General features: G+C 40.8%; 1 protein-coding gene across 8 annotated transcripts in view; it reads right to left on the reverse strand.

Annotated features, from left to right (window-relative positions):
• The window catches only part of kcnma1a (potassium large conductance calcium-activated channel, subfamily M, alpha member 1a), a 135,471-nt gene that overhangs the window by 78,460 nt on the left and 30,348 nt on the right, over positions 1–26,663 (reverse strand). For all 8 annotated transcript variants that reach the window (XM_040138922.1, XM_040138921.1, XM_040138920.1 and 5 more), the window contains exon 2: positions 23,345–23,512. In XM_040138922.1, coding sequence (XP_039994856.1) covers positions 23,345–23,512 — 168 coding nt within the window. The remainder of the gene's footprint in view (positions 1–23,344; positions 23,513–26,663) is intronic.

The following is a 26,663-nucleotide window of genomic DNA, read 5'->3' on the forward strand; positions in this document are numbered from 1 at the left end:
AGAGAAGTGTGACTGAGCAGTGGTTGGTTGCTGAAAAGCTGAGCAGCGAACACCCAGTGAATAGCTGAGGAGATAAGAAGCGTCGTCATCTTAAAATGACCCACTTATTCAGCTGTGAAAGCAAGCCCCCCCCCCCAACCTTTTATCCTTCTGTCACGCACTCTCTCCTCACAATGTCTATGAGGGCTAGCTGTCAACCTAAAGCCCAGCGTCTACCAAAGACAGCCAACGGAGCAACCGCCACTGCAAATCAGGACCAATGGAATAATAGTCAGGGGAAACCTGCAAGAATGGTAATGGCACGGGGGCATTCCCTCCGCCTATGAAAGAAACTGAGAAATTTAAAAAAACAAATAAATAAAAAGAAAAACTCAGCAGCAGTAGACGGATTATTAAGTATGGCTGTTGCTGTATCTGTAATAACTTTAAATTACTGGAATAACAAAACTGGAATATGCCGGCATCGTGCCTGTGGAGCAGCATTCAGACTTGATGTCTATGTTTTCTCTTTAATAGCCGTGTAGGTTTTCATTAGTGTATCCCTTTCTATATTTAAAGTGTAAAGCTAAATCTGTCAGATGTTTTCCAAGGTGCACTCTAGCAGGCATACTAGAAGACACGAGGTGTAAAAGAGGGCAGCGACATATCATGCGTGTGTGTGTGTGTGTGTGTGTGTGTGTGTGTGTGTGTGTGTGTGTGTGTGTGTGTGTGTGTGTATACGCATTTCAATGTGTGCGGGTTTCAGGTTCCAGCACTGTGAGTGGGCTAAAGGTGGCAGCTCTCACATGACACCGTCAGAATTGTAAACACATCATAACACTAACTTACATGTATAAACACACGGGCAACTCTGACTCTCTCAGTTTATTTGGCAGTCTAAAGAATTTCAAGAGCTCATCAAGGCTTGCCTGTGGAAATGCCCTAAAACTGAGCCAAAATTTCACACACGACTTCCTCCTCCAGCAGGGATCCCTTCAAATGACTTCCTCTGTCCTTTAAGTACACCCTGTGACAGGGAGAGAGCAGAGTCTCACAGACAGGTGATGTGGGCTGACAACGCACAGAATAATCGCTTCACATTAAGGTCAACTACCCAGGTCAAGAGACGAGTGACTCGAAGGCCTCTGTCTCCTCCACATTTCAGTCCAAAGTATCAAGATGGAGGACAGCCTTTTATCTTTCTGTGTTAAGTCAAGAGACAGCTGAAGACGCACCTCTCTGTATCCGCAGCTCAGAAGTGGATAGCAGTGGCTAAAATCTTCCAAGATGGTACCTTATGGTAACTTAATATGTCAAAACTGATTTATCATGGTCAAGTAAATTTTATAGATAGCTATTTGAGAAAACCACATAATAAATAATTACCAGATGGGAATTTCTTGTTTTAGACTAATTGCAATGAATTAAATACACGTAGAGCTCTTAAAAACCTTCCCCTCAACTAGTAAATGCACTGCATCGAAAAAAACCCTTGCTGGCAAGTTGTTTTGTTCTCAGCTACTAAGGAGAGGACTGATTTCAAAATCTTCTGAGAGCTTCTTGTAGATAATCTGGTATAGCTGTACGTGACTGGTATTATCCTAAGTACAAACATCTTGAAGAGTACATGTTGGTGTTGGTTTATGGTCCAGTGTTGGCAGATTAACTATTCTGGAAAAGTAAAGGACTTCTCCTACTTCCTGTGTAAACAAGACCTTCTGCCATAAAGAGAGTAGTACTTTTTGTACATTTTATTATTCATCTAAACAAGCCTTACAGGTCTTCTTTGATAGAGAAAGAGAAAGACTGAAGTTTTAGTCTGAAGCTATTTTAGTTAATTTATTAAATTAAAAAAAAACAAAAAAAACCTACTTTTGCAAAATATTAATAAAATCCCAAGCCTGGGGCTAATGAGGCCGCCCAATTGTGAGCTGATTTGCATGCTATTGTTACAGAGCTTCTAGAGGTCGACATCAAAGGCAAAAAAAGAAATATCCTTGTGGGTAGATTAGTTGAGTGAGAGATGAGAGAAAATCTAAACGAGAATATTTCAGTTATTTTTTCCGTCAAACAATGAAATAAATACTTTCCATGAATCTTAATGGGTTCCCCGAGATTAGATGAGTGGGAATCCTCAGTGGGAAGTCAAGAATGCCCATCAGTACCATGTGGCATCAGGATAAGCTTGTTCATTAATCCAGCCTGGCGCACTGCGTTAGCCATGAAGAGGAGCTCCAAAATGTCCGATTGATGCCTCAGCCAGAAAGGATTTCAAAAGGTCCACAGCCAAGGCAAGCTCAGGCCAAACCAGTGTACTGTTTCTGCTTCCCTTTGGCTTTGATCCCTAAACATATACAGTATATCTGTCTTTTAGTGGAGGTTTCAAACAAATGAGAAAGGCTGCAGTCAGTAAACATTAGTTCGTGTTCAATACAGATTTCCTTAGAGTAATTCACATCAGTGAAACAGAAGAGAGATGCAACTCTATAGCTCATCAAACTGTCACGATGTTTGCCCAAACATTTGCATTCATTCTTTCATGACAAAGACTCTTACAAAATTGGACACAGAACACAGAACACATACATCAGCACACATCGTGATCTCCCCTTTCCCTCACCCTCAAATGGCAGGGGGCTCTACCCTACACCAGTGTAGGTATGATTTGACATTCTGTCCAAAAACACACTCTGTATTCCACTCTAACACTTCAAAACTCGGCTTGGACTACTGATTCCCACTTTGTGACTGAACAGATGTACCCACAGCATAGCACTTCATGCCAGAGCATTCTTATAAGAAGACAACATTTACCAAACATGGACAGCTTTGTAAAGTCAAGGCTGAGTAATGATAAAAGGAGCCAAACATATTTTTGTGTTCAGAATATGAACAGAGGGCTACCAAGTATAACAAACAGTGAATATATGTATTTGTATTAAAACAATCCTTTGCCCAGATTCAAATAAAAGAAGAAAATGTATGTAAGTTGGAAAAACAAATATTTATAGCAACATTTTTAGAGCTTTGGTTCTGAGGTAACTTGACTAAAGACAATCCAGTCCCAGGCTATCAGAGAATTGGAAATTCCACTTTTGTTCCAATTGCACTCTCATAATTAAATGTTGCATATAAATAGTCCCTATATTTATAAATAAAATAGACAAGCAGAATACAAAAGCATGTTTGACTGTCAACAGAACAGGGCCAATTATAACCAGGCATCAAATATACAATTCATTAATTTCAAGAGGAGCAAAGAACGAAAATAGGCAGGACACAAGCTGAAGCCTGAGTAAGTTGTGGTCTGGTATGTGTCTGAGTTCTTTTTATATCCAAATCCACTGTAGACTCACAGTCAGTTTTGGTAAAGACTAATGGGGAAGAGCATAACAAAAAAAATGAGGGAGAAAAGATGAAAGAGAAGTACTAAAAGAACTAGTGTCCTGTAATAAAATGTCTAAAACAACCACTGTAGTAGTATATCAGTAACGTCCAGATGGCCTGATACATTTCATCTGCCTACTATATTTCTTTTTGGTATCTGCTAGACATGCTAGTGTATTTTTAAGAAAAGAAGGTACTTGAGTTTTGATATCTGATTTGTTTGGTCGGAGTGGATAAGGGAAAATACTATAGGTTCTAAATGATGCACACTGCAACACAAGTCCTGTCTTTCTTCATATCAACCTCTACTCAACCCTACCACAGCCGGCTCCTTTTGTGTTACCATCCAAGGACATCCTGTGACTGTCTCTGGGGTACAAACTGGCTGAAGAGAGGATTGGTAGAAGGATGCTAACTTGTCCTTCAAGAATCATCTTTATCATTCATCCAAAAGTCCACACACACATGACAGGATGGTCTATTTATTTCTAGGACATTTTGTAAAACATCTATTTCTCACTATTCAACATGCAGTTAGGGGCTTTTCTTTACAAACAAATCAATGTATACAACCTTTATCTAGTGTGTTAATAGAAAAACATTGAAACGTCAAACTATTTAGAATTTTAGAGGGTATTTTTTCCTCTTTAGTTAGAGATAATGTGACATATCACAGATGACTACCTCGAAAATTGTCGGAAAACCGTATTTGGTCTGGAAAAGTTCAAATGCATTGAATGAATCTATCAGCAGCCCTTAAGTGAAAATTTGTGTGTGAAAATGCAAACGTGGTGTGAAACGTAACACTTTCAGAGCGCTGACTTTCAGAGCGCTGATGTAATCTTTATTAAACAAGACTAGGTAAAAGCCTAGTATATGGCTGTTGTACTTGCATTCTGCCTGGTGTTTCAGCCCTTTATCTGTTTGCTGCTCTCCTACCGTCACTCAAATATACAGCAATTTAATACAGGCTAATTCTTAATAAAGTTGTTCTCATTTATATGTTTTTCTGTTTCTGTTGTCAGACATCAGCAAAAGTATGAAATAGTTACTGAAACGCGGCCCATTAAGACTACGTGTTATCCAGCAGTGACCTCCAAGCCGTTTCCAAGCTGCTGCTCTGCACTGCTAACATGCTGATTTTATAACTGCGACGTCGTCCGACAAAGTCATCACACACATAAGTTAAAGGCAATGGCTGTGCTGTGAATTTGAATATATTTACTTGTAAACTGAACAGAAAGAAAGGTAGTGGCTCATTCACGTCTATGTCAGCTGCCACGTGGTCGATTAAATGAGATGCATAGGGAGGTGTCCCTGCAGAGGGAAAGCTCGACCTTGCACTCGCAGGGCAATACTGGTGACTGGAAAGTAGCTAAGGTTTGTCCAAAACATCAATTAAAAAAAATAAATAAATAACAATCGCTAGATTAAAAATCGCCAAAGGAGTGTGAAAAGTGAGTAAATCTAGTGACAAAGGTGCTAATTTGTCAACACTGCCTGCAAATGCCCCCCAGTGATGTATTAGAAACTATTTGCACCAATTCGTTTTGAAACTCCATCACTTGGCCGGCCAACCAGTGGTGTAACTTCACCACTCACTCAGTCAGTTTTGAGTCAGTTTTTAAGAAAAAAAGCTAAAATCCTTTGGTCCTCAGCTTCTTGAATATTTTCTGGTTTCCTTAATCCTTATTGTACACTGAATATTTTTGAAATTGGGTAAGTCTGGGCATTAACAACTTACTTTAAACGAAAACCCACAATTAGACCCAGTCCTACTGTTCAGACAGCATGCAATGCATTATTTCATCTTACAAAACTCCACCAATGACTGTAAATAAACTGACAGGCCCCCATAATGTTTTTTTTTATCTCTGAATAGAAATCTCTCATATATCAAAATGCAACCACTGATGATGCACCCCTGGAATTGGCTCTACATGTCTAGTGGACTTGATACTATCAGACAGATTCCTACATATTGTCGTACACAGGCAACAGAAACAGTGCTTGACGGGGGAGAGGATGGGGAGGGGGTAGGTATGAAGGAAAGCCTCTCAGGTCTGACAGGATGACAGCTCCTAAAATGAGCATCTGTCAGTGGGAGATGAAGAAGAGTCCTGAGGGATCTGTTACAGACAGACAGACAGGACAACCTGTCTGAAAAATCTCCTCCAAAAGTTTCTCTATAGCATAATTATTTCATGTAAAGAAGATTTTTTGTGCTACCTGTGTTTCTAAATTAAACCATCCTAACAGAGATGGAGTTATGTGAGATGTGTGGTATGCTCCAGATAACAGAAGGGCAGGACACTCTTCCTTCCTGTACAGCATCTTGTGTCTAATGGAAGCCTTCCCTAGACACCTACAGTGTTACCATGACCTTGAATGTTCGTAGCGGATGCTAAAAAAGATGAACGAAAAGGAGAGAAAGAGAGAGGGGATAACAAAATGGATGTAATGATGAGGAGATGGAGGGATGAGAGAATATTAGAGACCCCCCCCCAAATGGGGCGGAGAAAGAATGAGATTGAGAGCGCGCATCTGAGGAGAAAGATGGCGGAAGGGATGGGGAATATTAGAGCATGTCCTCTAAGGCACAGCAAGAGCTTAAATGCCACAGCGTGTATGTGTCTGTGCGTGTGTCTTCACCTTTTAGTGTCTGAGTGCATGTATATCATGTGTGTATGCCTTCAACCTCAACCGTGTGTTCAACCTTTGTGCCTGTCCGTTTGTCCATGAGACCGAAGGGAGGATGCCTACTGGGATTATGCCCACACAGAGAAAATGAGCGGATGCATTTAACCAGCCTGCAAAGAACCACTGACAGTGTTAGAGTGGAAAATTCTTCAGTTCAACCATCATATCCATTCTCCACCCGACATCCACCACATGAGCTTAGAAATGGTTCCTTTTGAAAACCGCAATATATCTGCAGAGTATCGAAAGGGACTTTATAGAAAGCGGCTGCCACTGCACGGTTACCATAATGTCCATTATGCATATGTACTGTAGCTAGAGGGCAATATTATTTTTACTGAAATGTAATTGTTCAGCTGTTACAGCGATGCTAACTCAGTGGTAAATTAGCCACATATTAAAGATTTAATGTGGGAGTTCAGTGGAGGCGTTCTGTGCCATTAACACCACAGACTGATAAACTCAGTCTGAACTCAGAAGAACTTGTGTTGTGAGTGTGGCTTTTCACTGCCGGATATCACAGGTCCACAAACTTGTCCCCAAGCCTGTGGGCATCTAGAATCAACGAGTGTCAGTATGTTTGCCACAGCCTCTTACAATGGAGGAAGAACGTGACCAGGACAGCATCCAGCACACAGGCCCCATGGTTTTACTGCTAAAGGAAAACACAATACCAGATTTAACCCTTTTTCTACTTACGTTTGAAACCAGTTAGTGGGACCCTCTAGTTATCTTATCTACATTTGACTGGTAAACATGGAAATAACAACTACTTTATCAAGGTATTCACATGCCATAAATAAATGAAATGTGCAGAACCGGCAGTCGTGCAATAAAAATATTATGATCATGACAATTAGGAAGCAGGGAAGTGACTAAAATAACTGCTTGGAAATTAGTTTCATTTTCTGTTTATTCGTTTCTAATAGTCTAAGGGTAAATTTGCCCAGTTTTCTCAGTTTAACTCATAGCACACTATTTCTGTCCTCCTGTGCAAGTAATTAAAAAATAAATTAATATAAAAGCCAGTAGAGTAATTCAGAAGGTGGATGAGTCTCTCCAACTTTCCAGAACATTCATCAACCTGATGAGGGGTTGTTACTGGAGCTACCAGGTTTACTTACAAATTGCCAAGGTCTTTCCAGCTCTTTAATGCTCTGTTGCAGTTACTGTCAGGGCCTTTAAGAATGAGCCAGCTTGATCTGCCTCACTCAGAAATTGTCAAACAGAAGATCATTGCTTGATTATTTTCCAGCTGAGCAAACTTTTACTTCCAAGGGGAATTATACAGGCGATTCCTTTTCATTTAACAGTTTTAAGTACCCACCACTCTGATTTGCCAGTAGCGTGCTATTTTCAGAGGAAAGTAGCTACTTGCCAGATCAGGTTACATATGAATTTGCATATTATTTTTGCAGCACTTCCCATTCTAGTGCAAGGAGGAGGCTACAGTTGTTTTGGAAGTGTTATGATTATGAACCTTTCTGGGATAAATCAGTCATAACAATATATTGTCAAGTAGTTCTGAGTCAACACAATAACGTCATCTGTGGTTGCTAGATTTGTCACTGGCAACTCTCCATACAATATGTAAACACGGGGTCTGAAAACTCACTAAATCTAGCAAAACATTGGCTGGTTAATGACAGTAGTTTCCATTAACATGTCTGAGGTGGTGTCCAGTCTGACTCATTACAACACAATCATACAGTTGAGTGGACTTAAAGTAGAACTGGCAGGCACCAGTAACAGACTTATGAGTAGGTGATGAAGAAACTCTCTTTTGGGAGCCAGTAGGACCACAGACTGACTGGTCAACTGGCTCAAGTAAATGTCTCAGCTGACCTGGAACATCTACAATTCTCTTAATTGAATGAGATGAGAGAGAGAAGAACTTTCACCTTTGTGAATTAGTTTTGAAAACAACAACAACAACAACAACAACAACAACAACAACAACAACAACAACAGGTTGCACAACGAGAATTTTTGAGGTCTTACCAAATACTGTTATGTTAATCTATAAGCACTGAGGCCAAAAAAAATAATAATAATAATTTCAATGTTAAGTTAAAATATAGAGTTTCTGGTAATATGTTTAGCCCAACTGTTTAAAGTATGAGTACAGTTGAGTAAAATATAGTCTTGTGAATGAGGACCCTGCTTCTGGAAATTCATACACCGCCATTGGCCTCAGATTGAATCCTGTCAAAACATCCTCTATTCTTCCCCCTTCTATATCCCATTAAGCATCAATAAAATAAAAATAAAAACTTTATCTTCCACAAGACCTCTCATGAGACTTCTGCCTTGCAGGGAATCCTTTCACACTGACACTGAGTGTTGCTGTTCCTCTCAGGTGTTTGTTCACAAACTAATCCATGAAGGAAACAAATCGGCAGGGAATTTCTATGGGGAGCAGTTAAAGAGCACTGTGACTGTGTCCATGCTAACATTGATTCAGGCCTGTACAGCAGTTTTATTCAAACTCAGACAGACTGGCTGCATAAAAGCAGTTTAGTTGAAGAAGCAGTATTGATGACAGTACAAGAAACAAAATTTTTAAAGAAACAAGTAGGTGGTCTGAAAGAATAAAAAGGTCAAAGGTGTAATTCCTACTTTCATACTTTAAATGCATCGTCTATGTTAGTCATAATCATAGAGAGTAAAACTGCTGATTTAAACTCATATTTCTGATCAATCTTTCAATTTACTTGGAATTTTAAATACATTTGTCCACTTTATTTTCTTCCTTGATTTTTATTCTCAGTATTGTTAGGAATGTAATTGGACCATGTATCGACCTATAGTCAGCTTGACATTTACATAACTGGTACAATTTCCCATCAGAACAAAGAGAAATGACCACCCTATCTACTGTAAAAAATGAAGAGAAAGGAGAGTTCGACATGTGAATACTAAAAGGTTGTCTTTGTAAGGTTGTAATTCTCCATGTGGTCTGCAGTTCATAATGTATTCAGGTCACTACACTGTTGTTCAGGCGCCGGTTACTGCCAAACAATCCCAGTATGTTTCTTTAATCTTATGCATTAATCATCCCTGCCATATTTAATAATATCAAAACTTTCTCACACCAATGCCATTTCTTTTACAATGCATGCAGAGCATTTACTTTGTCGGATGCATATTGTACAACTCAGCAGAAGCTTTCATTCTTCTCCAGAAAATGTCATACATACGAGGAACAATCAGACCCTGCAAAAAAAAAAAACTTCAGTTTTGTTACCACTAAGGCAAATGAATCAACTACCATCTGAAGGATAAAACAATGTAGCTGCGCCACATCCTGTTTTCTCTTTCCTTTCTTAAAACGAACCTTCTATATCACCAAAAGATATCCCCACAGGTGCATAGGTTTCATCTCGGAGGAGACACAGTAGTGAGATGATCTTTATCTAATTAAATCAAGGTTTCGTTTAATTTCCTGAAAGTTAATGAGAAGTTTATCATCTGTGTCAAAGCCCACTTTCACTCACTAACAATGAAGTAGGTCCTGATAAGGCAGACTGTTTGCTCGCAGCAAGGTTAAAGATGAGACTAAGATCCACAGAGAAGTAAAAGCTGCATTAGTATTCTGTGTTTGTTGGCAGGCTATGTGTAAAGTGAAGAGCAGCAGCATCTCAGTGTATCCCTCCCCTATTTGCTCTCTGCCACATCAGATCAAGCCCTACGCACAGCTGTCCAGCTCAGTCAGTAAGGTGGGTGGATGCATGGAACCTGCCACGAATGACCTTTAAGCATCTTTGATACCTTCACCCGTCAGCAGGAGGGATGAAGGTGTCACAGTAAATACTTTGGCAGTTGCTTTCACCTAACAAGCCTGTAGATGAGTGAGAGGAGCTGAGGTTTCTCAGATAATACTAAAAATAAAACCACCATATTTTATAAATCAATTTCAGTACTACTTACTGGGCCCTCAGTATGCTTTTTTTAGTGTTGAGATATGGCAGGGAGAGAGGAACAGAAGGGTAATTTGCTAATGGTTTCTGTTCCTTGGCCTTTTGGGGTATATATTATTAATTCCACTTTAGTCATACAGTTATTCATTTGGTAGAAAATTAATAGTCTCCCTTGCAAAAAGATAGCTAATCCAACTCCAACAGAAATAGAGAGTAAAGGATTGTACTCTCTCAGTTAGAGAAAGTCGAATTTAAATACAGTTTTACATGCTGAATATCTGTCCTGAAGAATTTGCCTTCTTTTCATAATCACAAGTAAACTAACCTTAACTAACAGCTAATAATTTGGCAAGTGTATTATCAGTCAATTATTTATTTCATACGTAAACATTTCTGCAGAGCAGGTCAAGTCAATAAAACGCTCTTGCAGTTTCTCACGGAGCCCTGACTCTTGTTAAGAAGACACTGAGCTGAGCTCCACGTCAGCGTCCATCACTTCCACCTCTCACCTTTCCTCGGATGATAGTCTGCTGGTTTGATTGATTGTTGAATAGCACTGGCATCAATATCAATATTCGATATCCAACACACTTTGTTGTGTTGGATATCGAATCATTGAAAAGTTCAGCTGCCTGCAGCCCGGAAAACAGACAGTTCCCCTGAGATTGATGATTTTATAGGTTTAATATCAGACACAAGCCGTTTACAATCCACCTCTCCATTCTGAGTCCCAAAACTCCCGTCTCCCCTTACAAAGACCAGAGTTTAGCATGATTGAAACTGCCACATAAAGCTGCTGTGTACACTCATACATCTCAAGCACCTGCATATAAACATTCCTCTCACAAGAAAATCAACCTGGGATTGGAGTAGAGCTGCTGCCAGTGTTCATCAATTCAAATAGGAACTATAACTGTGCCTCCAGACTAGGGGAGAAGATACCCTATCTACAGTATTTATGACCTGACAATACTATGGCTAAGGTTTGGTTAGGTTTAGCCACAAAAACGACTTGGTTAGGTTTAAGGAAAGATTATGGTTTGGATAAAATACCTACTTGCTTAAGGTTTGGGGAAACACTTTGGTTAGGGTTAAAATTGCCTAGAACTTCATCGTCATGATTACAATAAAAACCTTTTGGTTAAGGTAAGGGAACAACCATGTTCAAGGGAAACGAACAGCAGTCTCCCGTGCTAAAGTGTGACCCATCCATCCACTCCAACATGCCTGCTCTGTGGACTTTGTGCCTCTATAATAACATCCCACCGTTTCCTCCTTTGCTCCGAGGTGACAAGAGTCATAGTTCCTATTGCTGCTAGCAGGCTTTGTCACTTGAACGCTCAGCTATTGCTGAATCAAGTGATGCCTTTGTTTTCCTTGGGGAAAAAATATTCCTCATGCAGATAGTTTTGCTTGGAACTTGAGACGGTTTGTCTCTGAGATATCTGCCACCATTGTAAAATAAACCAAAGGTACTGTAATTTATAATTTGGTTGAACTGGCCCTTCAAGCTCATTGAACAAGTGGACATGAAAAATGGAAGCACCCAGGGATGGTGGAGAGAGAATGGAACAAAAACAGAAACAGACAGTGGGCACAAAGTTCATTCTTGTGAATAAGAGATGTAATGTTGCCAGGGTGATATGCCACTTGTGGGATTAACTGTGAATGCAATGTGCCAGGGAGGCATATACAGCTACAGCAAAGCAATAAAAGGGGATCACAAAACCCAAGACATCATTTAGTCTTCAGAGGCTAGGACGGTCTGGCCTTTAGCCCCTCTGTCAGAGAGAGTTTTATGCTTTCATTACTTCATCTAAGTAGCCCCATGATGGAGCTCTCCCCAGCTTCTGGTTGACAGTCTATCAGTGATATTATTTCAAAAGACACCAAAGTAAATGGAGGAACCAGATAATGTAATTTTGAATAAAGAAATTAAAAAAATAAAAAAATAAAATAAAATTATTGTCTCTAATATCTTGCAATGTAGAAATGCGCGTCTTTGAAAGTAGGGAAAACACTCATGCATATGAGCTGGTTCAAAAGCTAAATGTATGACTGACACTATCCCTAACTGCTGAACTGCTGTATTTTATGTGATAAACATGTTACATAATAGTATCTCTCAGCTTGGTTGCAGTTGTTTACCAGTCAAGGTATTTTTCATTTATTAGTATTGATTTGACCTGAAGGATCATTTGTCCTTACCTTCACTTTGACTTTGCCTGACCTCAACATTTAGTTTAGCCATGTTTTTTTCAAAATTTGTTTAACTGGTGTCCGAGGAAAGGAGAGGAGAGGAGAGGGAGAAGGAAGTGAGCAAAGTCGTACTGCCTCTGGTCTTCTTTGATGGATTGAAGCTTTGAAGTCAATACTGATGCAATTTAGGGCTGGGGGCAGAGACAGACCTACAGACCATTTAATTAGCACCTTGCCACGGCTCCTAATATGAGAAAGCCTCAGTAACAGAGCCAAAAAATGTCTCCACTTCTCTGATTCACTCACATAAAAATGGACTAGACTTTATTAGAATATTTGCCCCGTAAGGCCCCTAAAAGAAATGTCTAAAAACTTTTGGCAACCAGAAAAAAAAAAAAAGGAAAAAAAAAAAAATCAGATGATCAAACCAAATCAGGTATATTGGAATAATTTTTTTTTTTTTTTTTTTTTTTAAATTGCAAACATGTATTTCAGCCTCTAAAAACTCTTTGCTAAAATCTATATCCATGTCAACACTAATATGAATTTTCCTCTTGCTTTTATTTCCTCTCATTCCCTTTCACTGTATATCTCACTTTCACCTACGCTCTCATGCAACAATATTTCTCCCTCCCTTCTTTTCTGTGCCTCTTACATCACCTGCGATCATCCCCTAATGATCTCATGGAAACTGTGAGCAGTGAGTGGCGAGCTGGTGGAGGTGATGTGTTTTAGGGACACTATGTAGCTATGTAGCGGTCCCATTCCAGGAAACAGAATCCCAGTGGGAGTAAACGGATCTGAAACCTGGCTTAGCAGATGGTCCCCACTGTGCTGAGTCCGTCGATAAGCAATTAGAGGCACAAACCGGACACGTGTGACAACAGCACATTCGGAATGAACCTGAGGCCATACCTACGACCAGGTCTGATACTATCCCAGGAATCATAGGACGGTTAAAAAAAAACAAACTGAAATATGAAACATAATACAGGAAAGCCTAAACATCGAAAGCTGGCACTCAATCATTCACCTTGAGAGGCTCTCTACAGCAAAGTAGGGAGGTGTTTCCCATCAATATGAAATATTGTGTGACAGTTTCCTTTTTTGTTGTTGCCTCTTAGGTCAGTTTTAAGAGGAGTCGAACCATATCATCAATCTTCCACCACTGATGTTGCTGCAATAACAACCTGTCCACCCTATAAAGCAGGGGTAAGGATGCAGTCAGCCCTGATCCTTTCACTCCCACACTATCTCTTTCTGTGTGAGTCAGACCTGCTGATCATGGTGAGACAGACTGAAAAGAGGAGGCAGTTCCTGCTTCACAGAGCAATTGACATGTGGCATATAAAGCCTGCACCAAGAAGATGTTGAATATTAATAATGTGGTACTTCATCAGTCCCCACAGGGAAATTTTTCTTAATGCTTAGCCCACTCCAGCACAAAGTGAGTTAGGGAGCAGCACCTATGAAGGTGGAAGGGATTCAATTTCTTCCTCCTGGTACCCCCAGGTCAATTTGCCATCATTCAGTAGCATATAGTGATGTATCTATTGTTTGTACTACAGAACTTACAACTTGAAATCACAAAAAAAGTCTTTGGGGATATAACAGAAATGCTCCTTTAGCCTTGAAACCTCTGAGTGGGTCTGCTGGTACGAAGCTGACCAACAGCTGGGCCAGCAACGACACCGAGACACAATGTAAACAAAACTTGCACTAGCTGAGGACTGCTCAATTTAGCATCTAAAAGGGATCTATTTTAACATTTGCAGGTATGTTGTTAAAGTGTTCAACGTGCAGCAGGTGACTAGCTAATTAGCTATCTGCAAACTGACATTAGCAGTGCACTAGCCATGGTTTAAAGTGTGTGGTTCAGGCAGCTGTCTGGCTATTAGTCAGTACTTCTACCTGTGCTTAAGTAACCAGGTTACACAGAGAAACATTGTTACATGGGTAATCAGGGAAGATGTTTACGTGCACTACAGTAAACTGGTTATTGAAAGTCCACATGTACACACAGGAGGTCAATACCCACATTTCTCCCCAACCCATAACCTTATTAAGTATGGCTCCGTTATTTTAACTCTTAGTGCGTAAGTGATAAAAGACACCAGTGCAGACCTTTTTCTACCCTCTTTTTTCCTCTTTTTTTGTGGGTGTGTTTCGGAGACGGACAGACAGAAACACAGCGTGAAAGTATGTTTGAAGTAGTCAAATGTTCAGCAGCGGAAACCGACTTATTTAGACCCCTTGAGCCGACTTTATGTCATTTTCAGTTTTAGCTGGACTTTTGGAAGGAATTCTTTTAAATATGAGGAAATGCTCCATGGAATTACCTTTCCCTCCATCCGTCCGCTCTACTTTTACTTTCCCAGGGTTACAAGTATCCATGTTTCTCGTTTACATGACAATTAAGAAATCTGCTTACTGGAGAAAGCAGACTGTAACCCGGTTACTTAACTGCATGATAAAGCACTGGATGTAATTGTCAGCCTCTGACAGAATGGTGCTTCAGGCAAAAGCAGTATAAAACACGCAAATGATTTTCAGTTACCTTTTGTCAACAAATAATACATAAAACTGAAGTTATCGCTCTTTTGCTCCATAATTATGCATTTCTGCATCCGTAGGGAAATAAAAGAAAACACCTATTTAATCAGCAGTATTGAAACCACAGGAATTTTCATTCTTTGCTACTCTTGGTAATGTCCTCTCTCCCTAATCCTGTTTTTGGAAAGCTTTAAGAAATGTGTCTGGCAGAGACAGCAGTGTTAGATGCGGCTGGATCAATGTGATGCTGCAAGTTCTGATACATTAGTTGTGCGTCATCCCAGAGGTACTGAGTCACTCAGCGATCCTCCCCGAGACCATACCGGGCCGCCATGACAAGGATGAGACAGGGAGGGCGCTGTCTTGGAGGTGACAGGGGGCTCCAAATGACAAACATCAGAATGTCATCCACTCCGACTGCCTACGTAGGTCTCTATCTGTCTGCACGCAATTTTCTGCCTGTCCGTTTGACTATTTGCCTGTCGACTGTTTGCTCCGTGACTGTGTGCCTCTATCTGTCAGTCTGTCTCTAGCCTGCAGTCTAATGTGCTTCTGACTCTAAATGTAATCTAATTTCTGGCTGCCCTGTCACTCCTCAGCCTGAGGTTTCAGCAGAGCATAAATAATCACAAAGTAAAAGGTAAACAGGATATCATTACTGCAGCCATTGAGACTCAAGGAGGGCCATTTTTTAATTATCTAATAGCATGAAGCATGGACTACTTGTGTAAAAGCTACGACAGGTTTGTTGTAATTAGCTAAGTGATTTTGGATTTCCTTGAGAAACACTCCAAGGGCAATGCAACCAGAGCTGTTCCCACAAACTATAGCTCTGCGAGACAAATTATGAAATACAAGACTTTAACTTTTTACCTCATACATTTTAGTTACGGGGCATGATTTGATTTGTGAATATTTTTAGAATGAATGTGCTGAGTCTTTTCTCTAGGCCTAGACTAAAGGAAACAAATGAGCATGTACTGTCGCCACAGTGTCTCAGACACATTGCCTTGTAAGTCACAGGTGACTTTGATCTAATAAGGAAAAGGCCGGGTACCCAGCTAAGTGAAACATCACTCCTGTGTCTGCTCTCTTGACCTTTTTCCTCTGCAGAACAGTTTAAGGGAGGGTGGGACAGACAAAGGTCACTGGGGGCACAGCAAGAGAAGGTGAGTGTGGATCATTGGCTCTTTAGCAACAGAGGTCCAGGTGGTAAATGGTTGGTTTAATAAATGGGGGGAGAGAGAACAAGTGACGATGAGTCAACCCACAGAACGGATCAGACTTGATGGTCCTATAGGGTGGCTACAGGGAAAAACATTCATGAGGACAAACTGAGACCAACCCTTTCAGATTTATAAAATGCTGACCAATCAAATGTAACAGAGAAAGAAGTTCAACAGTTACTCTACATGGTGGGAATGGTATGAAACAAACTTTTTAATGTTTTTTAGCCCTGGTGTATATTTCAAGGAACTGTAGCTGTAACTCTAGTTGTTTCACACACTCTGCACTCTTCTTCTACTCTTACTTAAAAGAATTTGAAATGGCATGCTTTCTGGTTAATATAAATACAGTACGATGTGCCTGTAATTATATATGCACGCTCAGATGTGCAGCACTATGTCTGTTTTAATAAGTGAGAAAGCAGTGTGCGAATTTCTACCCCCTGAAATGATGCATCATGATGGCAGGGCTCCCTGTTGCTTTTCTTTCTTCCTATGACACCCTGCTTTACCTCTCGCCCCCCCTCCTCCTCACGCTACAGTCCTGATCCACTAAGTATACGACTTGTGTTTTTTATGTGGCGGCAGCCCAGAAAATCCAAGCCAGCAGGGCTGACTCACTCCACACAGATGACCTGTGGCCATGCTATGAGAACACATTCTGAACCACAACTAAATCCAGTGACATTTAGCACTAAATCAAAGACGGAAACCAATAAAAAAAAACCTATAAACAAACATTTATCACTGTATTAAAGGGCTTACAAATGAACACACAAATGTATTCATACTTGTCATACACTTATTAATAATTGCTTAACTATAATATCTACAAAAATACCTACAAACATAACATAATTTTGACTTCAGTGACACTATTCGCATGGTTAAAAAAAAAAGACACTGACTGCCACTGTCATTCCCAAGAAATATTTGTATGTAGCTAACTGTAACTAGCATTTTAATCTAATAATTTTATTTATTTATTTTATTTTTATTTCATATTTTTATTTCAAACTTTCAAACATTTTCATTAATGCTCCGTCTCCACATTACTGTATTCATTCATGGTAAGTCATGTGTAGAGGAGACTTTGGCTGGCCCCATACCCATCTCTCTCCTTCTATCTCCCTGGCTGTTTATGCTGGTCCCTCCAGCATAAACAGCCATTCGTCACCGTTCAGACGATTTAAGTCAATGCCAATTAGATTGGTATCGACTGAACTGATAAATTACGGCAAATGCCAGATGAATAAGCTGTGAAGCTAGCTAAACTCAGCAACTGTGAGAAATGGGAGGGAGGCAAGGAGACACGCTGGAGGTTTCAGAGGGCACCGAGTTTGAGTTAGGAGAATGGAGCGAACCGGCTCAGAAATTGAGTTTCATTATGGAGGAACACACTGCTGGAGCAAAGTGTCATGTCCCCGAATGCCGAACAGAGCGGTGAAAAAAATTTATAGATTTGTCTGTGTCTACTGCTATTAATTTACAGTGAAATTGGGTTGTGAAGCGTGTGTGATGATTCCTGGAGAGATTGTCTTTGCGGCTATTGATTGTCTATTTCTCACATCAATGTGACAGACGCTTCCCTGGACAGACACTTTTGACAGACACAATGGGAATTGACAACTGACACGGATTTCTCCGCATGGGACAAGCATAGAGCTGGGTTATGATTCAAAATGGTTATTTATTGACTTTCAGCAGAGTCATATCAAGTGGATTTGATCATATGATGATATTGTTCTGCAAATTTCTGTTGTCCAAATTAATGATGAGCAAACTATTAAAATTTTTGTTAAAAACTTACAGCAGTTATTGAAGTTTTTGATTCATTCATATGAAAAGATTGGACTGTTTGCTGCATAACAGTAGAATAAGTTAATTGTATTAAAATAGTATTTTATATGATTTTGCATCCTTTACCATATCATGACATAAACTGATATATTAAAAAAATCATAATTTTGTGATAAGGATTTAAGCCATATCGCCCAACCCTAGTTCAGGGTTGCATATGTGCCTGTGATTGTGTGGGTGGATGTGTTTGTTGTAAAGATTTCTCATAACAGTAACACATACTACTCCCCCTGGATGGATAAAACCTCACGTTTCACCATCCTAATACTTCCAAACATGCAGTATAATATGCAAGATACCATATCCTATGGAATCTGTATGAAAAGAAATATGCTGCCTGTTAGTTTTATGCAAAGGAATGAGGCTATTATCAAAGACAAGTGTGATGCAGGAGATGGTGCTGTGTTGACAGCTGTATCCATGCTGAGTTTACTGACACTAGTAAATTAGTTCCACACACTCGACAGGAAATCATAATTATCCAGCCCAAACAGACACACACAGACATGCATTTACACAATCATGCACACACAGCATAGAGAAACATACCGTATCTACTCAGGCAAATATGCATCAGGCGCACACACAAACGTTCATGGGTAAACTCAGGGATGCAAACAGACTCTGGCAGTACCCAACAGCTGCTGTAAAAAAAAAAAACAAAAACAAAAAAAAACACAAATATGCTTATGCAAGCCCAAAGGACTGCCAGTACAAAAATGTACTTATACATAGAGGTAAACACACACCACACTAACATAAACAATGCCAGTCTGAAAAGTAAAACACTGCAAATGACAGCTGTTCTCTGTGCAGGGAGGAAGGCAATCATGGGGAGAGGACACATTCACACTTATTTTCTCCACAACAGGATGTTTGAGGACACATGGAAACACAATGGAACATACCCACAGTGTCCTTACACTCTTTGCACAATCTCACTTCTTTACTGCCAAATTACATTCACACGGTAAGCAACTGTTCTCAGAATTAAGGCAGAGAATAGAGAAAATGAGCGAAGTAAGGGGTAATCACAAGCAAGGGTATACAGAGAAAGAAAGGTGTGCCTGCTTTCATAAGCGCTACTGCAAAATCTGTTTTTTGGGGTTTTTTTGATCATTTGTTTGTTTTTTAAGGAAGCATGCTGGGTTTGTTACTGTTACTACTCTAACTGCAACTGTAAGAACCCATGTGCTGTCACTCTACTGCAGAGTGAGACAGATGTGTTGTATTTGCAGATGATATGGGTCAAAACGTAGAGTGCCATGCAATGGGTGGGTGGATTGGTAGGCAGAGCGATGACCATAGGGTTTAGGGAGCAGGCCATGTGAACAGATGGTCCCTGGTTGCCACCCAAGATCCCATTAAGAAAGATGGCAGGGCTGACCTATTTCTGGAACCACCATGCCGTGCAAATCCACTGTACAGAGAGATAGGGTGAATATCTACATTCAGAGGTTATAATCCCCATTGTTTTTGTTGGACATTATGGGATTACATAAATTGTTACTATAGAATTAATGCAGGAATCAGTTAGATGCGATGCTGTGGTAATGTAGACCAAGAATTCAGCCAACTCATATTTCCAGCTGTTCAACTAGCCATTTCCTTGGTCATTGTGCCCTTGAGTGCTTAATGAGGTCTCTCTGCAAAGCAACTGGAGTGATACGGTTGTCAAGAGACTGATGAGCCATCCACTGCCCGACCAGAGGTGCTCTGCATTTCACCTATATTCCACATGTAGTGCCTTTGTTTGGACAGCTGTTCTCTGAGCTGTCATGGGGCTCAGAGAGACACTTCCTTCTTAAGCTGCAGCTTGCACTTAGGCGCTTAGTTGCTTCCTGCTCTACTTAAGTCCCCACAGACTGACTTTTTCACCTATCAATCAGGTTTCAAACAGTCATTTCAAAACCATTTTAAAACGTTTGGAACGGGTTAGAATTTATGTTTTTCTTCTCCAGCAGAGGATCATGTTCGAATATGTTTAAGTTCATTACCCCTCATGTTTTTCCTTTTTACCCTTTGAGCTTAGTGTCAACAGAAAACTACACTGGACCCAGGTCATTTGTGAATGAGGCAGTAAATATTTGATAAGGCGATATTTTGGAGGTGATAGGCTAAAGACCCACATATAGAGGAGCAACACTGCCTCATGCTAGCATCAATCATTCCCCATGGTATTTTATGAGGCACGTAAGGTGACACAGAGCCTAATCGAAATTGGATATATGACTCTGTGTGCGTGTGATGGTGGTTGGGAGGGGCTCATGTGTGCAGGTGGCAGAGCCAATGATCACACAAAAACAGGGGACTTTGACATATGACCAGTCTGAGGAAGCATTATCAGCACCTTTGTCTTGTGAAATCACGAGGCACATAAATGATATACACATAAATTCACACAAATGCCTGTGCACACCTGCTGCTCTTTGTTTACCGTTATTACATGGCCTGAGCAATGCCATAACAGCTTTCTGCTCTCACAGCCCTATGGCTCAGCAGCAGGACTTCTTCAAAAGAGGGTCGCTAATGACCAGAATGATCTGTTTCTCATGCAGCACATGTCTGGTCGTAATGGTTATGCAGTGTGGGTGGATATGTGTTCATTTAATTCCTTTCTCATCACAGCAAAGTAGTTTGGCAAAAGTCACATTAGGCACCAATAACAAAACAGGCCTTGTTCTTCTCCCACCGGTAATTCAGCCCAGCATGGGGAAACAATATGCAGGGACTCCTGGGCCAAGATGCTGCCCTGGGTGAATTTAGATTTGTCTTGTAATTCAATAAGCCTCGGGGTATACTTGATCTGTCACTATCAGCGAAGTCGTCAAAGCAAACAAATGAAGGGGGGGGTTGAGGGCTCTGCCTCTCTGCCTACCAGAGGTTATCTGTCTCAACCTGCTTTGGCTTTGGCACTTTCACCTGGATAGAATGGAGCCAGCATCAAGATTTAATCCCACCTGTGTGTGTGTGTGTGTGTGTGTGTGTGTGTGTGTGTGTGTGTGTGTGTGTGTGTGTGTGTGTGTGTGTGTGTGTTATTTATGCTCTGCTCCGCCCAGGCAGACACCCCCCTAATGTCAGATGACTGAGCGCCACTACACAGCAGTTGCTATGGATACCATGCAGGTTCTATGTACACGGATATTCATCGCAGTTTTGATCTGCAGTGAAGCACTGATGGGAGAGAAAGAGTCCCACAAAAAAACCCACCTACCCACACACACACACACACACACTATATACATACACTCAAGCATACTTAGACAGATACACAAGCTATCATGCACGTACTGCATATGTGGAGAAATGCTACCATACATGTATCCATAAATGTACACATTCCACCCACATGAATCGTTTCACACATTCACGCAGAGCACTCATCAGTACATATTGTGCTGATTATCATTAGACTGTGCATGTAAGCAAACACACACTGCTGGGCAGAATTATCAACCCCACCAGAAGTAGCACAAATCACAGTAGGTGATACACCAGGATATCTCTCTGCCCAGAAACCCCTTTAAAGCAACCACTACCTTATTTCTTAGTGACTCTGTGTTTTACTCGTCATATGCCTGTCTGTCTCTCTCTTTGTGTGTGTGCGCCTCTCTCACATACACACATACATACATATATACTGGGCAGATTGGGATTGCTCAGTCAGATCAGAAGATGACAGTGAGAGGGAGCTGTGTCCATGCCAGTGGAGCTGTGTGAGTGGGGAAGTGATGAAAGAGAAGCTCATTTAGTAAATTGACAGCTCCCTTCAGGATTCTTCATCTTCTTCACCATGAAAGGCCTGAATCCCTGTCAACTCTCAGCTATTCTCACTATGCGTGCAGAAACTGTCGCATTCCGGCAAACATTAACAATGTATTTTAGTTTGGATCCATCTCTGTCCTGACTCCCACTGCTGCTTCATTCAGTCCACAGATGCTCAGTGGATGTCTGTGCAAGACAGACATACAGTGGTAATACTCTGATGCAAGATAAGATGTAAAAGGAAAGCTAGACAAGAACTAAAAATAGATAAAAAAGAATGCTTTCAATTTTAATTTCCCTTTCTACAAAACTGATGGATACACTTACGCAATCCATAAATAGACAAACACCGTATGCACACTCAATGCATCTTCTTGCACGAACCACAACTGAAATTTTCATCAGTTACAGACTGCTTTCAAAGTAAAAACTGATGCAGAGACCCTCAGTTTCTTATCTCAACGAGAAAATCACAAACATGATAAAGACACGGAAAAGCTGCTGTCATTTCACACATGTACGTTTTCCAGTATGGAAATGACATGGTTAACTTAAATGGGCACAAGTTCTAATCATACACTGTGAAGTCTTTTCATAATCCATGCGGCTAAAAGAACAAGGCTAGCAGTTACAAGGAGCATGCTGCTCATAGCTAACTGTCGGCTGCTCGGTGGAGCTAAGTGGGAGACATCTTGCTAAGCTGAGAGGAGGAGCACATGAGAAATGCTGCTGATTGAAAGGCAGTTTTTAATTTTAATAATGTATTTTGCTAGAGTGGTGCAGTTGCGTGAAGCAGCACAGGACAGAGGAGACACTTTTAAATCAAATGTTCACCATGTTTTTGTAGAACCTCAACCGGTGTCCTTTTTACTAGCAGTGCTTTTGGGATATGTATCCTTGAAGTCATGCAAGTTACAAGGCATTAAAAACAGCAGCTAATTGTAATGTTATGACAATTTCTTTTGTGACCTTCAATGGACAGAATTAACTGTGACAATGCTGAAATTTGAAAACTCAAGCAAATGAGAACTGGCTGATTAGCAGCACAGCATCATTTGAGTTAGATCACTGCAGATACCTGAGGATTTGGCAAAGAGTGCAGGAGAGATTACGGGGGCAGTGAGGGATAGAGCTAAAGAAAGGAGAGTCAGTAGGGGAGAGGGGCTGTAATTCATATCGAGAGAAAAGCCACAGTGACAACCTCTTACCTACTGCACAAACACCACATATGCTACATCTCATACTTGACAAATAAATCTCCCCCATACATACACACAAGCATGTGCATGCACACTCACACACACACAAACACACACACACACTCATCGGTTCAGCTGGCAGAGGCTCAGCAGAGTGAGTTACGGCGTGCCGCACACAGGCCACTGCAGCAGAGAGAAGGCTGGACAGTGCCAGCCAAATATCCAACTGAGGTTCAGCGAGGACTGAGTATCTGTTAGTTTCTGGGATCAAATAAACTGCCCTACAGTATGTGTCCAGTGGGACCTGTATAAAACAGGTGAGTAAATGTGTACATGGCAGTGGATTATACAGTGGATTAATCTGAAAGCCAATTTGGGTGTGACAACCCGTTGCAATCTGTTTGCCCGAGGAAAGACATAACTGCTGCACTTACAGTATCTTGTATTGTGGGTTGAGCAAATGATTAGTGTAAAAAAAAAAAAAAAAGTGCTAATGGATTTGAGTTGGAATTTGGTGTTTGAGATATTTATACACACTAGAAGAAGGAAAACCTACCAGAACTCTGCCAGTGAGTGTCTGAGCGGAGATCATGACGCCGGCCCAGTCTTTGACTGAAGTCATCCATCCCACCTCGCTGGCTGGGGCCTCCTCCTTCTCATCAGGACCCTTTGGTGCCCTGTCTGCTGCCTGATTGTTGGCGGGGTTGTTCACCTTCTGAGCCTCCTGAAAGAAGAAATAATAATCTGTGTTAGGAAATGGAGCATACTAAAATTAAAAAAGGAACATGACCTGCTGTAGGGAGGAGGAAAATCTACAGGGAAGAATTAAAAGGCACAAACGGGAAGCGCCATTTAACAGTGGGGAGAGGAAGACGTTGGCTCTTTGTCAAATCTATATATGAAAGAATATCCTCAAGAGACTAAAATAAATTCATCACATGGACCCTACTGTAAAACAGCTAGGTAGAAAGTTAAGGCTTCTCTAAACCTGAGCTCATGCATGTCCACATTCATGACATGCTACAACCTCTGAGGGGTTCAAAAAGGACCACGATTGCAGCCATCACGCCATGATGGCATCCATCTGCTATATGTTGAATGTGTGTGTTTGAATGAATTTGAGTTGCACAAGCGTTAGATAACGACAAAGTTGCTCTTGCCCTTTTGCCCATATGGCTCTGTAAGTTAATTGTTCCTCAGGGTAGAGAGTGTAAGACTATTGTTCTCATTCAGTCCTTTCAATGTTCCCTCTTGTGTCCGACTGAGTGAGCAGAGTTGCATGGCAGTTCATTGACATGCTTTGCTTGGCACAGTCACTGCATGCAGCTGTTCCTCTCCAGCTGTTCACTTACTCCTGATTTGACACAAGCAGGCACTCAGCTTCCCTGTCCTTATGGCAAAGAAAAGGGAATGACTAGATTTCCCCTGTTTTACGGCCTTAGAGGCAACAAAATCCTACAATCACATGCATTACACGCACATAAACACACACACGCACACACATGCACACACACGCGGGCACAAAGATGCAGAGTAAAGGTTTGCTTATGTCACCCCCAGCCTCATAAAACGACAGGGTTAGGCCCAGCAAATGGCGTCCACAGAAAATTCCTGGAATTGCAATAACTTAAAACCCTCCTGATGACGGCCCATTGCTCCTTTCCAAGGAGGCAGGCTCCTATTACCATAGTCTACACATGCTGCACTTGGAACACATTTTACAACGTCCTTCCTCACAGTGATATCCAACAAGTAGCCATCAAAGCAGATTATGTGCTAGGTCAACAAAGTGTTTCCCAGTACTGTACATGTCCCATAGCTACAGTTTGTTTGGATGACCCCAATAACGTGCGTAAAGGATGTTGTGTATAAAACGGTTGTTTTTTTTTCATTCCAGGAAATGTATGGGGCAATAAAGAGATGCAACTAAAGGCCAAGGAACCACCTGGGTGACCAATATGAACCCACATACAACACATAAACAAACCAGACTGCAACTTCAGTTTTTCTGCATTGCTAAAGAGCAGCACTATTACAGATGAGCCCAAGAGAGTGCTCTGTCCATTTCAAGAGGATTGTCTGGTCAAATTGGATTACATTTCATAATGATATGGCATGGACACAGCTGCCATTTTCCTAATTTGATTCAAACCCCATAACAATGCCAATAAACTGGCCCTAAAAAAGCCTGACTTAGTCATAAGATCATTATCTTCTCCTGCCATTGGGCCTCTCAGTACTGCAGTGGATAATTCAGTTACTTATACTTTATATACTCATTAAATAACTTAGTGTTAGGGGACTTATAAACTTTCATAAAACCTGTCATGAGTGTGATTTGAAGCATTTAGTTTTGTCTTTGAAAGTCACACAAAATCAGCACCTGATTATAAATGACAGTTACCATTAGTGGAAGCAGACTAATCGTCTAAGATTTTGGGATTTAATTATAATGTGTGTATGGGAGGCAACCCATTAACCCCCATACAGAAAAAGTGAGAATATTATTTGACAACAGAAGTGATCTGACAAGAGTGAATGAGTAAGACATGGCCAAAAATCTATTAGCCAGAGGTAGATGTTGCAAAGTTGAGTGCTATCTTTAAAAAACTTTAAAGAAACCGAAATTAACCCTATGTCAATCCAAACTTTGATCTCTCTTTCTCTTCTTCTATTTCATTTTAATAAGTTAATACACTCATTTAAACAGCATTTACATTTCAAAGTTCAAGCTTATATATCAAAAACCTTATAGGAAATTCTGTTGGCTGGAAGCTGGAGGGTATGATGTAAATATTTAAATATATATAACTAATTGAATGTGCAGGCTATGTGACTAAGATTCTGTTTCCTCTCAAACTCCCAACCACCCATCACCCATACTTCTTCGGTACTCACTTGACTACGTAGCCGGCATGCATTTCGCCTGTCACATGCTGCAAATACTGTGTGTATGCATGCAGGTCACTGTGCACAGGGACGTCTAAGATTTCACTCTGATTGGCTGTGTGCCTGCTCGATAGCACTCCAGGCATGTTGTGGTGGTGTAGTATGTGCTAGTCTGTGCCCAGCAGTTACTTCTTAGTCAGAGGGCCCCACCGACCTCACATTCGACACACATATACCCCAGTACACACAGAACACACCACATCACACAAGTCACGTCTCACAGTAGCTCACAGTGCCTGTTTCTAGCTGCTCTTGCTACTGTTTCCACCAGATTTGATTTCAAGCATGCCATAAATGACATAACATGTATTGTACATTAACTCCCTTTTAATTGTAACAATGATTTCAATATACATGTATGAAGAGGAATTTCATTTAATTATTTTTTATTTGTTTTTCGCATAATGTGTACTCTGTGTGTAGACCTCCATGGACACCTGGTTAATCTGGGAATTTGCTCACTGGTACACACCTGAACATGGGGACTGTAAGAACGCATTCAGTAGCAGTAATGAGTTACAGTGTGCACATGTGAGCATGTGTGTGGTGGAGGGGAACACATGAATAATGGATGCAGTCACAAACTGATGGTCGGGCAGATGAGAAGAAGAGACAATGCAAACAAGGAATGGCTTCTGGTTCATCTGAGTGGCCGGCAGTAGGCCTAAGCCAAGAGAGATAGAAGTACTGAAGCAGCCTGCCATGGGAGAATCCATCTGCTGGCTATATATACACACCTGTGATGTCAAACAGAGAGACACGGGAGGGGGGCGGGGGGCAGCAGGAGTCAGTAAATGTGTTTATAACCAATCTCAGAAGGGGAAAAACAAGTTTATAGAAAAAGCAAAGTTTGATTGTTTTCTTTTAAGTGTCAATCCTTAATATTTTCAAATCCAAATCCATTACCCTTTCATGCATGTATGTAA

The sequence above is a fragment of the Xiphias gladius genome, chromosome 11, assembly GCF_016859285.1.
Source record: "Xiphias gladius isolate SHS-SW01 ecotype Sanya breed wild chromosome 11, ASM1685928v1, whole genome shotgun sequence".
Taxonomy (NCBI): Eukaryota; Metazoa; Chordata; class Actinopteri; order Istiophoriformes; family Xiphiidae; genus Xiphias; species Xiphias gladius.